Source organism: Berghia stephanieae, chromosome 8, assembly GCF_034508935.2.
Source record: "Berghia stephanieae isolate SIO BIC M18660-M18661 chromosome 8, UCSD_Bste_1.3, whole genome shotgun sequence".
Classification (NCBI taxonomy): Eukaryota; Metazoa; Mollusca; class Gastropoda; order Nudibranchia; family Aeolidiidae; genus Berghia; species Berghia stephanieae.
This window is the reverse complement of record NC_088367.1, coordinates 36,285,518-36,298,072: the sequence shown is the minus strand read 5'-3', so window position 1 is coordinate 36,298,072 and position 12,555 is coordinate 36,285,518. Positions and strand designations below refer to the sequence as shown.

The 12,555-nt window shown below is 37.1% G+C and overlaps 1 protein-coding gene across 1 annotated transcript in view; it reads right to left on the bottom strand.

Moving 5' to 3' along the window:
• LOC144977841 (uncharacterized) overlaps positions 1-12,555 on the bottom strand; it is a 73,762-nt gene that overhangs the window by 17,790 nt on the left and 43,417 nt on the right. The window contains exon 6 of the mRNA XM_078923248.1: positions 11,680-11,785. Within this exon, the coding sequence (XP_078779374.1) occupies positions 11,680-11,785 (106 nt within the window). The remainder of the gene's footprint in view (positions 1-11,679; positions 11,786-12,555) is intronic.

Below are 12,555 nucleotides of genomic sequence, written 5' to 3'. Positions count from 1 at the left end.
GGAAGTGCACACCGGTTTGGAGTGAACCTGGGACTGTGAGAAGAGGATATCAGTGGAAATGAACCTGGGACTAGGGAAGATGGATACCAGTGGGAAATGAAGCCGGACTATGGGAGATGGGTACCAGACGAGAATGAAGCAATTACTTTTTTTACGAAATCCGCCAAAACCCGCCAAAAAACCATAGACTTAGGTTTACTCCCCAATAGTGTACACTTCCCTGAATCTCCGGTTCACTCCCCCACTGTTGCCTACTTTCTTTCCATAACTTTGTCGGATATTGTCGGGTTTCGTAAAAAAGTAATTGCTTTTTTTTTACGAAACCCAGCCCCAGGTTCACTCCTCAATGGTGTACACTTCCCTGAGTCCCAGGTTCACTCCCCACTGCTGCCTACTTCCCATAACTTTGTCGGGTATCGGCGTGTTTTGGCAGGTTTCGTAAAAAAAGAAACACCCCTAACAATACCACGTGTATTCAGTAAATAGATGTCAATTGTAGTCTAATATTCAGTATCTATTTAAATTATTATTATTATTATTATTATTATTATTATTATTATTATTATTATTATTATTATTATTATTATTATTATTATATTATTATTATTATTATTATTATTATTATCACGTAAATTTTAATATAGTACGGCAATTAATTCACGGAAGTACATCGCTCAATTAAAAAATGCAGAAAGTCTGCCCACCTATTTATAATGAATCCGGTTTGCCTTAGATGACAAAACAAACAAACAAACAAACAACAAGAACAACAACAAGAACAACAACAACAACAACAAATGAGACAAACAGAAAAAAAAAACAAGATTTTAAAAAAATAATGAACAATAGAAGAGAACAATAATGAAAAACAACAACGAGATGATAACACATAAAAGATATTCGTAATAAATCGATAACTGATTAAATTACTCCAACTACTTGATTAAAAAAGAATAATCATCATAATCATAATAGTGATGATGACGATTACAACAACAAAATTTCTAAAACTACCGGGCGTGTAGGTTTTGTCGCTGACAAGGTAATACATGAACATTTCTTCTTTTTGGTTGTAAAATTTCATATGAATATGACGAGTACTTTTCCTGTATTTTACAAAACACCATCCTAATTTGCTCTTCATTCGTAAAAGACAAAGCCATTTTGCCCCCTACAGCAGGGTTGCCAGATTATTTTTCAACAAAATGCCAGGGGAAGACTCAAAAAATGCCAAAACACTCAAAAAGATGCCAAAGTCTGTTGACTCCCACCCCCACTAAGAAAACTACTCACTTTTGATAGACAATTTACTATCATATCCTGGTGGCTTGCGTGTTTTCTTTTCTTTTTCTTTTTTTTTTTTTTTTTTTTTTTTTTGTTTTTTTTTTGTTTTGAATTATACTAAATTTCCTGTTGGGGTAATTATTTACCTACTGACTACTAAGTGGAGTGCTAAACCACTACACCACGGTTGGATTTTAAGAATGAAAAAGAAATGTGAAGATGTTTGTTTTTACGCGTTTAGAAATAATTAAGAAAAGGTGTCATTTGAAGTATAATATACAAGAAAAGAAAATGCCAAATGAAAATGCCAAATGCCAAATGATTTTTCTAATGCCAAACGGTTTTCAAAAATGCCAGATTTTTGGAATCTGGCATTTAAAATGCCAAACTGGCAACCCTGCCCTACAGCCCGAATCACAAGTAGGGCTGGGCGGGTACCCGGGTACCCGCGGGTACCGGGGGTAATAAAGTTAAACCGGGTACTCGGGTAAAAGGGGCGGGTAACGAGTACCCGCTTCAACAAATGGAAACCGAACTGAGAGTGATAATTTTAACAAAAATTGGATGTAATACCATTTTGATTTACATATTTACATTTACATGACATTTTTTCAAAAGATTTTCCTCCTTTATTTTTCAATTACATTGATTTTTTTGTTTTATTTGTTAACACACATTTGATTCAGTTTTGGAATCAACAGATCATAGGTCAGCTCGAACAATAGTTCTTATTAGTTCTTATCTTTTAAAGGAATCTCAGGTATTTAAAAAATTTGGTTTCATTGTAGTTAATTATCCTTGTTTCTTACTTCAGTTTCGTTTCATTTGTTGTAATAAATAATAATAAAATAAAAAAATAAAATAGCCCCCCCCCCCAACACACCCACCCCCACATCAGAAAAACAATTTTTTGGGACAAATAGTCACCCCTGCCACGGGTACCAGCGGGTACCCGGGTAATTAGACCACTACCCGGGTATTACCCGGGTAATGATTTGGGCGGGTAAACCCAGCTCTAATCACAAGTTCAAAACGATTTGGCACTTGGCACCAAACCGACGGCTGAGCGCATCGTGGCAAAGCGCTTTCTGATTGGTTGACCTCGTTTTAAAGTTCATGACCGGGGTTGCCAATTTGGCAGATTTTCTGCCAAATGTCATTTTTTTGGGCAGAATTTGATGTCGTCTGGCAGAGAAAAATCGGTTTGGCTGTTTGGCAGATATTTGGCAGATTTTATTTTCCGAGGCCAAGGGATGAATGTATAGGTCTACTCCACATTTTCCATGGCAATTTTTATGTATTAGTGATTTTTTTAAACTTGGGAAATGAAAAAAAAATAATTTATGACATCGGCCTTGAGAATTTTTGTTTAACAAAACTGATGAGTTTTCACAGGGGGTACTATAAATAGTACGGTTTGGCAGATTTTTGTGGTATTTGGCAGATTTTTTAAACCCAGTTGGCAGAATGCCTGAAATTAATCTGGCAACCCTGTTCATGACTAGTCAAAATATCTGCGCGGTCTCACTGGCAGAGGGTTGTTTATCGTCTGCCATTGCGTTTGGGTTCAATAAACAGCTGATAATTTGACTGTTTAATTTACAAGAATTTAAGAAATTATAATGTTAAAAGTTTTCGATTGCTATATGATCTACAATCTCAGCGTGGGTTTAATTAGTGTGTTCCAAGTCACGTTCCATCAGTAACCTTTGTCCCCTTGTCCAATTTCTCTTTTCCTTCTATAATATTTCTTTCGTTTATGTACGCAATCTCCCCCCCCTCTCTCTCTCTCTCTCTCTCTCTCTCTCTCTCTCTCTCTCTCTCTCTCTGTGTGTGTGTGTTATACACTCATTTCTTAATATATTTCTGTGTGTGTGTGTTATACAAATTCTCTCTCTCTCTCTCTCTCTCTCTCTCTCTCTCTCTCTCTCTCTCTCTCTCTCTCTCTCTCTCTGTGTGTGTGTGTGTGTGTGTGTGTGTGTGTGTTATACCATCCAGCTCCGAAATTGTATGAGTTAGAACTCTTCTAATGTTTTCATCATTTTCTCTATCAAATGTGCCAAAAAATTGCCAAATTTCAATCTTTTAATCCACTTATTAAGCAAGATACAACCAAAGGTCGAAAAAAATGCCGAAAAAGCGTCCCATATTTTCGCGTTTTTTTCCTCTTTGCGGGTCATCCAAATGAATGACACCTTTGAAACTGCATAACTTGTTTATGTATGAATGGATTTTCAAAATTCAAAAACATTTTTACTCAGTGGAGATAGGGCTTTGATTTCAGACAAAATTTTCCTCAAAAAGAGAGAGAAAAAAACATTTTTCATAGTCATTGCTACATATATATATATATATATATATATATATATATATATATATATATATATATATATATATATATATATACTTATACATGTATTTTGGTATAATAGAGTATATATTATCCCTTCAAAAAAGGAATGGATTATCAATCTGCTTTCGCAATTACTTGATAGTTCTATTTAATATTTATATGCATTGGTTATTATGATACATTGATACATATCCTTCTCCATCCCAGTAACTCAATGTGCCCCATTGATTTCATTTATGGATTAATTCATGGCTAGTGGCGATGTGCCGGTATTGTTTGGAATCCCTCACGACTCCACTATTCATTGAATATTAAAATGTTGCAACCTAGTCAAAGATTTGCTCCGGTATCTTTCACAGATCCTTTCACAGATCAGTTATGACAGTAACCGTTAGCGTTTGATCATCCAGCATGAACCTGTATTGATGAACCCTGTTTAATGACCCAGTATGAATCAGTGTACTGACAGACCACATCCTGTGATGAACAAATAGAACGGCCGACTATGCCTCAGGTCACCCTACTAACCATCCCCACTTTGGCTACTAAAGGAGACAAGCGTGTAACCTGGCAAGCAGTTGACGGAAGCTACTGACCCAGAACGGCTTCTGTTTGACCTAACGGGAACCTCCTCACGCAACCAGGCGCTATAAGCTAAGACAATTAATAAGAAAACTGAATAGTTTTGTGATACGGGATGAAGATCAATACTCATAGAATGCTTTTAATGAATTAAAACCCACATTATTATAATTTGGCTAATTATGCGTTATTTTGTTATTGCATGAAGCAATTCTGTTAAATTATATAAAAATACATTTCCTTTAACGGGGATTAATACTTACCTTCTAAACCTATCTATCCCTATACAACGTGCCAATACTCTACCACTCCAATATTACCTATTCTTTAAATTCAAAAACTATTACTATCAGTCAACGTGTCAGGAAAATTTTAACCATTAATAAAATGGAATAAATTGGCACCCGACGCTGTCTATGGGGAAAACTATTTGACTTCTATCTATACCTATCTCTTCCCTTGCCAACCTCCTACATAGACGTGACAAGTTCAAGGGCCAATGATGATAATTGAATGCACAACATCAAGACATTCAAATAAAAGTCCAGATTCCAAGTTTCATTTCTTACTGCTTTATTTGTTGTGATAAATCCTAAATCCAAATCAAATAGCTTCGTCATAATTCAATCAGTTTCATAAATTCCAAATCCATAAAATCAGTCCAAATGTTAATCCATTTTGCCTATGTCACCATTTTCAATATACGTGGAATATTTCTAAGTCCGTAAAATAAAGATTCTTAGTAGGATGTGAGAGCTTGCAGCATACCAGGAAAGTGCAGCTCATAGTGCAAACATCCTATTTTATCCCCTATTGTAACCGTTCCCCCAATTCCTTCAAACCACACTCCTACTAATTTTGTCAGTTCCATGTCAACCTAAAATCAACCCCCTAAAAGTAAAAGCGAATCATGCTCAAGTCGAAACGTTAAATCTCTACATATTAATGCTAACCCCACCCCCCTCCTTTTTTTTTTGTGATATAATATTATTTTTGTTAAACGTCAGATTTTACATTCAATACGCCCAAATAACAAATACCAACTATAATTTGATGCTTTTATCCCCAAATACCAAGTAACACCGATCAAAGAAAGTCATATTCTAGTACTCAATATAAAGATCAGTCCTTTAACCTTGGAACGCAAAACTGTCATAAACCCACTAAATAATCACCAAGTTTAACTGATATACAAGCACCGTGAACTCATTAAACCCATTTAGAACTTATAACCTTTTGCATAAGCTAATTCTCTTACAGGAGGAGGAGGAGGAGGAGGAGGAAGAGAAGGGTGAAGAGGAGGAGGAGAAATGAAGAAAACTTGAAAACAAATAATCATGAATCCTAATCACCCAGTCCGTATGTTTCATGGGGAATTACATCTGCCTTATTTATAAAATCAACGTCCTTTATACATTTTTAAACAATTCAACACGTAGAGTTTGCGTGAAACATAAAGGCAGTTGTGGCCTACAGTTGTCACCATCGACCACAGCCGCTGGTTTCAATCAAATTACACATATCAAGCAATCAGAAACACACATTGTAAAATAAAGTAGTAGGAAGAGATTTAAAGACATTTAGGAATATTATTTAAATAGAAATTGGCACAATGGAAGTAGTAGAAGGTCCAGCCAAACACAATCTGACAATACAGCTTCTAGGATGATAAAAAAAATAGTACTAAATTAGAATTGCCCTCTGCCAGTATTGAAAATGAAAAAAATAATACACACCACTAAAAACCGGTCCAAATTTACAAAAGGAAAAGAAAGTTACTAGACTAATTTGAAAAAAAGTTTTGCTATTTTTCTTTCTTTCTTTCTTTTATTTTTTTTATTTTATTTTTTTTTTTTTTTGTTTGTTTTTTGTTTTTTGTTTGTTTGTTATCTGCAGAGACGCCAATTTTTAATTTGACTTACAAGAATTTCAGACACCACTCGGAGGAATTTCAATGCCGAAAGAGGAATATCCGCACACAAGAAAAGGGAATTAGGATGGTATTTGGCATTGCGTTTACATATAAACGGATAGCTGATTAGAACTATATTATGATATGTAAACACAATGTCAAATGCAATCCCAAAGTTTCCTTATTTCAATTGAAGTAAAGCTCCAAACCCTCCCGACGGATTAACACCTTGTCGTGATGGGAGAGCTTGCGTATCTCGAACCTCGGACCTCCAATAAGAGAAAAAAGGAGAGAGATCAGACGAAGAGTAATCCACCGGCCGTCCAGGAATGGGGGTTGAGCGTAGGGTTAACAACCCACCTCATAAAAAGGAAACTGTTACAGAAACAGAAACCAGACGTAAATCCACAACCGGCGGCAGCAGAGAAGCGGACCAGAATACTGGCTTCATGACGGTAGGAGGTCAAAGCCGAAAGGACGCCCCCCACCAGATTGCAGATCTGTTGTCACCAAAACGCAAGCTCAATGTCTCGTGCTGGAATGTTAGGACCCTATATCAAACAGGAAAACTGGCACAAGCCCAGTGCGAGATGTTGAACTCCAAGATCGATTTGCTAGGCATATCAGAGGCAAGATGGCAGGAGCTGTGAAGCGCCAACTCTCTAATGGTGACCTGATCATTTGGTCAGGACGAAAGGATGACCAACACAGAGAAGGTGTTGCCCTCTTGATAGTCAGGAAAAACAACAAGTCACTATTGGAATGGAAACCGATAAGTGAAAGAATTTTATACACAAGATACAACTCAAAATACACCAAACTATCAATTCTCACATGTTACGCACCTACAGAGGATTCAGATGAAGAAAACAAAGAAGAATTTTACGATATCTTTAGAATGGCCGTTGAAAACATTCCAAGACATGATATGCTCATGATCATCGGAGACCTTAATGCAAGAGTTGGCAATACAGTTGAAGAACAAACAAATCAGTCAGTTGGAAAGGAAGGCATAGGGGTGATCAACAACAATAGAAGCAGACTGGCAGAATTTTGCGAAGAACACAACCTCATTATTGGTGGAACTTTCTTCCCACACAAAAACATACACAAATTGACCTGGAAATCACCAGATGGAAAAACAGAAAGTCAGATAGACCATATAATTATCAACAGAAAATGGAAGAGCAGCTGAAACGATGTCAGAGTCAGACGATTGGCAGACATTGGAAGTGACCACCATCTTGTCACAGCCAAAATCTCCACTAAATTGATGAAAACAAAAATAGCAAAACAGAAAGAGAAACGTTTCAACACAGATAAATTGAAAATCCCAGATATCCAAAACAATTTCAATATCTCAGTAAGAAACAAATTCAGTGCAATACAAGATATTACAAACATGACAATCCAAGATTTCAACCACATCATGCAGGAAAGTGCCACTGAACACTTAGGACACAATATATCCAATACAGAGAATTGGATATCAGCAAGGTCATGGGAGCGCATTAACCAAAGAAAATCAATCAAACTAAATCTCTTGAACGCTAAATTCCCCCCCCCCCCCCCCCGACTGAAAGAAAGGCTATGCAGTGAATACTCATTGAAGGATAAAGAAGTGAAAAAATCCACAAGGAAAGACAAAAGAGATTTTGCAGAAAATTTAGCAACTGAAGCAGAAAATGCAGCTGTAAGACAAGACGCACAAACGCTATACAAAATCACAAAAAAGCTCTCAGGAAACAAAAGTTATGGTCATTAGAAACCATTAAAATGGTAGTGTCATCACAGACAAAAAGGAGGAAATTGAAAGATGGAGAGAATATTTCGCAAACCTTTTGAACAGACCAGACCCATCTTCTTACACAGATATCCCAGAAGCAGAACTGGACGTAGAGGTTAATCTTGCTCCAATCACTGAGCATGAGGTGCACGAGGCAAAACAACAACAACAAAATGGCAAGGCCCCAGGTATTGACAAAATCAGTGCGGAAATGCTTAAAGCGAACTCGCAAGAAATGTCCAAAATTCTCAGTAAATTGTTCACCAACATATGGGAAAAGTAAGAAATACCAGAGGATTGGCAGAATGGCATCATCCATAAAATAGCCAAGAAAGGAGACCTGGGAAATTGTGCTAACTGGCGTGGAATCACATTCCTGTCCGTAACGAGCAACATTTTTAATAGAAACCTTCTGAAAAGAATCTCACCTCACATTGAAAACATTCCTAGAAAAGAGCAGGCAGGGTTCAGAAAAGGGAAGTCATTTAGTGACCACATATTTACCCTGAGACAAATCCTGGAGCAAAGCATTGAATGGAACAGCCCCCCTCTATACCATTTTTGTCGATTTGGAAAAAGCCTTTGACAGCTTACACAGAGAGTCCCTGTGGAAAATACTCCGCCATTATGGTATACCGATGAAGATAGTCAACTTAATAAAAGCAATGTACAGCAACTTCCAATGCCAAGTAATCTGTGGTAACAATTTAACAGACAGCTTTAATGTAACAACTGGTGTAAAACAAGGCTGCATACTCTCCCCGCTTCTGTTTATCCTGGCTCTAGACTGGCTCATGAAAAATACAATTGATGGTAAGAAGAGAGGCATTCGCTGGACACTGACATCCTTTCTGGAAGATATAGACTACGCAGATAATATCGCGTTAGTTTCCAGTACACACGGAGACGCCTCAGAGAAACTAAACGTACTACACAAGAACGCCTCGAAAATTGGACTGAAAATAAATTTCGATAAGACTGTGTACATTAGGGTGAACCCAAAACATGACAGTGAAATTAGGATAGATGCACATATAATTGAAGAGGTAACAGAGTTCTCCTACCTCGGATCCAAAATAACAGACGACGGAAATGCAGAACACGATATCAAGCACAGAATTCAAAAGGCAAACCAGGCTTTCGGCATGCTGAAAAACTTTTGGAAATCAAAGCAAATAATGAGAAAGACAAAGCTGAAAATATACAAGAGCAATGTTTTAAGTGTACTGCTTTATGGAAGTGAAAGCTGGAAAATGACATCCTCCTTAATACAGAAACTAGACGCTTTTCAGAACAAGTGTTTAAAAAGAATTTTTAATTTATTTTGGCCTACAAAAATAAAAACAGTGGATCTATTAAAGAAAGCTGACTCCACTAGCATTGAAAGCCAAATAAAAAGAAGAAGATGGTGTTGGCTGGATCATGTGACCATAATGGGAAAAGGGTCACTTCCCAAGACAGCCTTGTACTGGACAACAGATGGGAAGAGAAAGCGGGGAAGACCCAAAGAAACCTGGCGAAGGACCATGGAGGAAGAATTAAAGGAAGCAGGCCTGTCCTGGAATACAGCCACCGCAAAAGCAGCCGATCGCAAAAAATGGAGATGTCTGGTGGATGCCCTATGTGCCTCAAGGCCCGAAGAGGATTAAGTAAGTAAGTAAAGCTCCAAAACTTAATGGTAGGTAGTGATTGTAGAACTGGTGGTAGAGAGGGTGATGTGGTGTTGGTGGTTGTAGTAGTAGTGGTAGTGATGAGGATGTGGTGGTGGTGGTGGTGGTGGTGGTGGTGGTGGTGGTTGTAGTTGTAGTAGTAGTGGTAGTGATGATGATATAGTGGTGGTGGTTGTAGCAGTAGTAGTGGTAGTGATGATGATGATGTGGTTGTGTTGGTTGTAGTAGTAGTTATGATGATGATGAGGTGGTAGTTGTAGTAGTAGTGGTAGTGAGAAGAATGTGGTGGTGATGGTTGTATTAGTAGTAGTGGAAGTGATGATTTGGTGCTGGTGGTTGCACTATTAGTGGTTCTGATGATGATGATGATGATGATGATGATGATGATGATGATGATGATGATGATGTGGTGGTAGTTGTAGTAGTAGTGGTAATGATGATAATGTGGTGGTGGTGGTTGCAGTGGTTGTGGTAGTGATGATGATGTGGTTGTGGTGGTTGTAATAGTCGCGGTAGTGATGATGGTATTGTGGTGGTGGTTGTAATAGTAGAGGTAGTGATGATGATGATGTGGTGGTGGTTGCAGTAGTATTGGTAGTGATGAAGTAGTAGTGATACTGATGGTGATGTGGTGCTGGTGGTTGTAGCTGTAGTTGTAGTAATGATGATGTGGTGGTGGTGGTTGTAGAAGTGCTAATTAAGATGATGTGTTAGTATTGGATGTAGTAGTAGTGGTACTGATGGTGATGTGGTGCTGGTGGTTGTAGCTGTAGTTGTAGTAATGATGATGTGGTGGTGGTGGTTGTAGTGGTAGTGGTGATGATGTGGTTGTGGTGGTTGTAGTTGCAGCGGTAGTGATGATAATGTTTGTGGTGGTGGTTGTAGTAGTAGTGGTGATATGGTGGTTATGGTGGTGGTTGTAGTAATAGTGGTTTCGTTAAAAATGTGGTGGTTGGAGAGTGAGAGCTGGGGGGGGGGGGGGGTTACTTCCTATGACATAATGACAATTAAAATTTGATGTAAACTAGCATAGGACCACCACCACTCTTTCTCCCACCCAACCCCACACATACTTGTTTTTAATGTGACAGACTACATTGCTGATATATGGAGAGAGTTACAATTAATAATTTTAAAAAAAATTCGATTGAAATAGTAAATGACAAAAGAAACTAACAGGCAACGGATGAGTCAACACAGTGGAAAAACGTGAAGAAAAGACATTCCCCGAGAGGGCTAAGCTTCTTGAAATCAAACAAGGCAGTAAAATGACAAATGATAAGAAAATGTAAATAATATCTGAAGTGTGAAGCTATTGACAACCAAAGAGATCAGAGTCTAGACTAGTAAATTCGTTGGTGTGTGTTTGTTATCTTTTTCACCGTTGAGTCAGCCGAGGCTAGAGCGTGAAATTACGTGTAAAAAGTAAAAATAATATGAATTAAACACTGTTAATTAAGGGTAATCCAAAATGAAGTAGAAACACACTATGTGTAATATGACACAGTAAATAGTCTTTAGAGAATAAAGACACCGTTGCAACCAAACAAGAGTAAAATCGAAAGTGGATCCAGAATCGTGAATAGAAAAGGCTGAGAACTCGACACATTCGAAATGACCTGATTATACCGGAAGGCTGACTATTAGTAAAGGTCACTATGGTTACAAGTAATGCTCAAGATATTATTCCGTCTGAGTATAAACATTTCGAATAAATTAATAAGCCCAGCTGCTAACCTTTTCAAGTCTCACGTTGGGCAACAGAGCCCAATATCTATTTAATACTCTCAACTTTTCTTTGAGAATAAAATAATGCAGGGGCCATTAATGTGACCCACCTGCTCAGATCGGTTTTGTGGCAGGGGTTGATGATGCTAAATATTACACTATTGTCAAAAGTATGACACCCGGATTTGATTTTATATTTTAGTGATGGAAATAGATAGGATTTCTTAAACTAACAAAGACAAAATGGTCATTTTTTCCCATTTTGTTCTTCTAGCATTAAAACTTCTTAAAATTTCAGACTGTGAGTCACATTTTTCTTTTAGATTAAAATAATGCAAGAGCCATAAATTCGGTGTATATTCACCGTTGGCTTTGTCGATGCCAATTCCAAGTCCAGGGATGTGAGACTGATTCCGTTTCAATACCACGTCATATGGTCGGAAGTAGATGCAGATTCCACAGTGTGTTATCTGGTAAATATTTTTTAAAGAAAAGATATCAGAAAATGTATATGCATGCCCTCCTATTCCTGACAAACAAAAAACAACAATCTCTCCACACCCGATAAAAACTGATTTAAAAAAAATAAAAATGAAGAAATAAACAAAATAAAATCCCAAAACGACAATCAATTTTTAAAAACAAAAAATGACATCACATTAAAAAACAAAAAAAAAAAACAAACAAAGGAAACCAATTAGAAAAACAAAACAAAAAAAAACAACGATAACACACTAAACAAAGCCAAAACAACTAAACGTGCTCAAAAGGGCCTTACAAAGGGTCCCTGACCAACAGCAAAACATAACATGTAGAACGAGACATGACGCTTATTAAGCAAGATTGCAATTTTTTCCCAGATATAACACTGTTAACGGCCAGGTATTAATTTTACCCCTGGGTACGGTGAGAAACTGTGAGTAAAGAGCATTTTCCTGGGACTCAACTATGCGCCGAGCGAGGCTCGAACCCAGGACCTTCCGATCCGAAAGCGAGTGTCATACCACAAGTCAACATAGACGAACAATTATTATTATTATTATTATTATTATTATTATTATTATTATTATTATTATTATTATTATCATCATCATCATCATCATCATCATCATCATCATCATCATCATCATCATCATCATCATCATCATCATCATCATCATCATCATCATCATCATTATTATTATTATTATTATTATTATTATTATTATTATTATTATTATTATTAATTTTATCCTTTCTG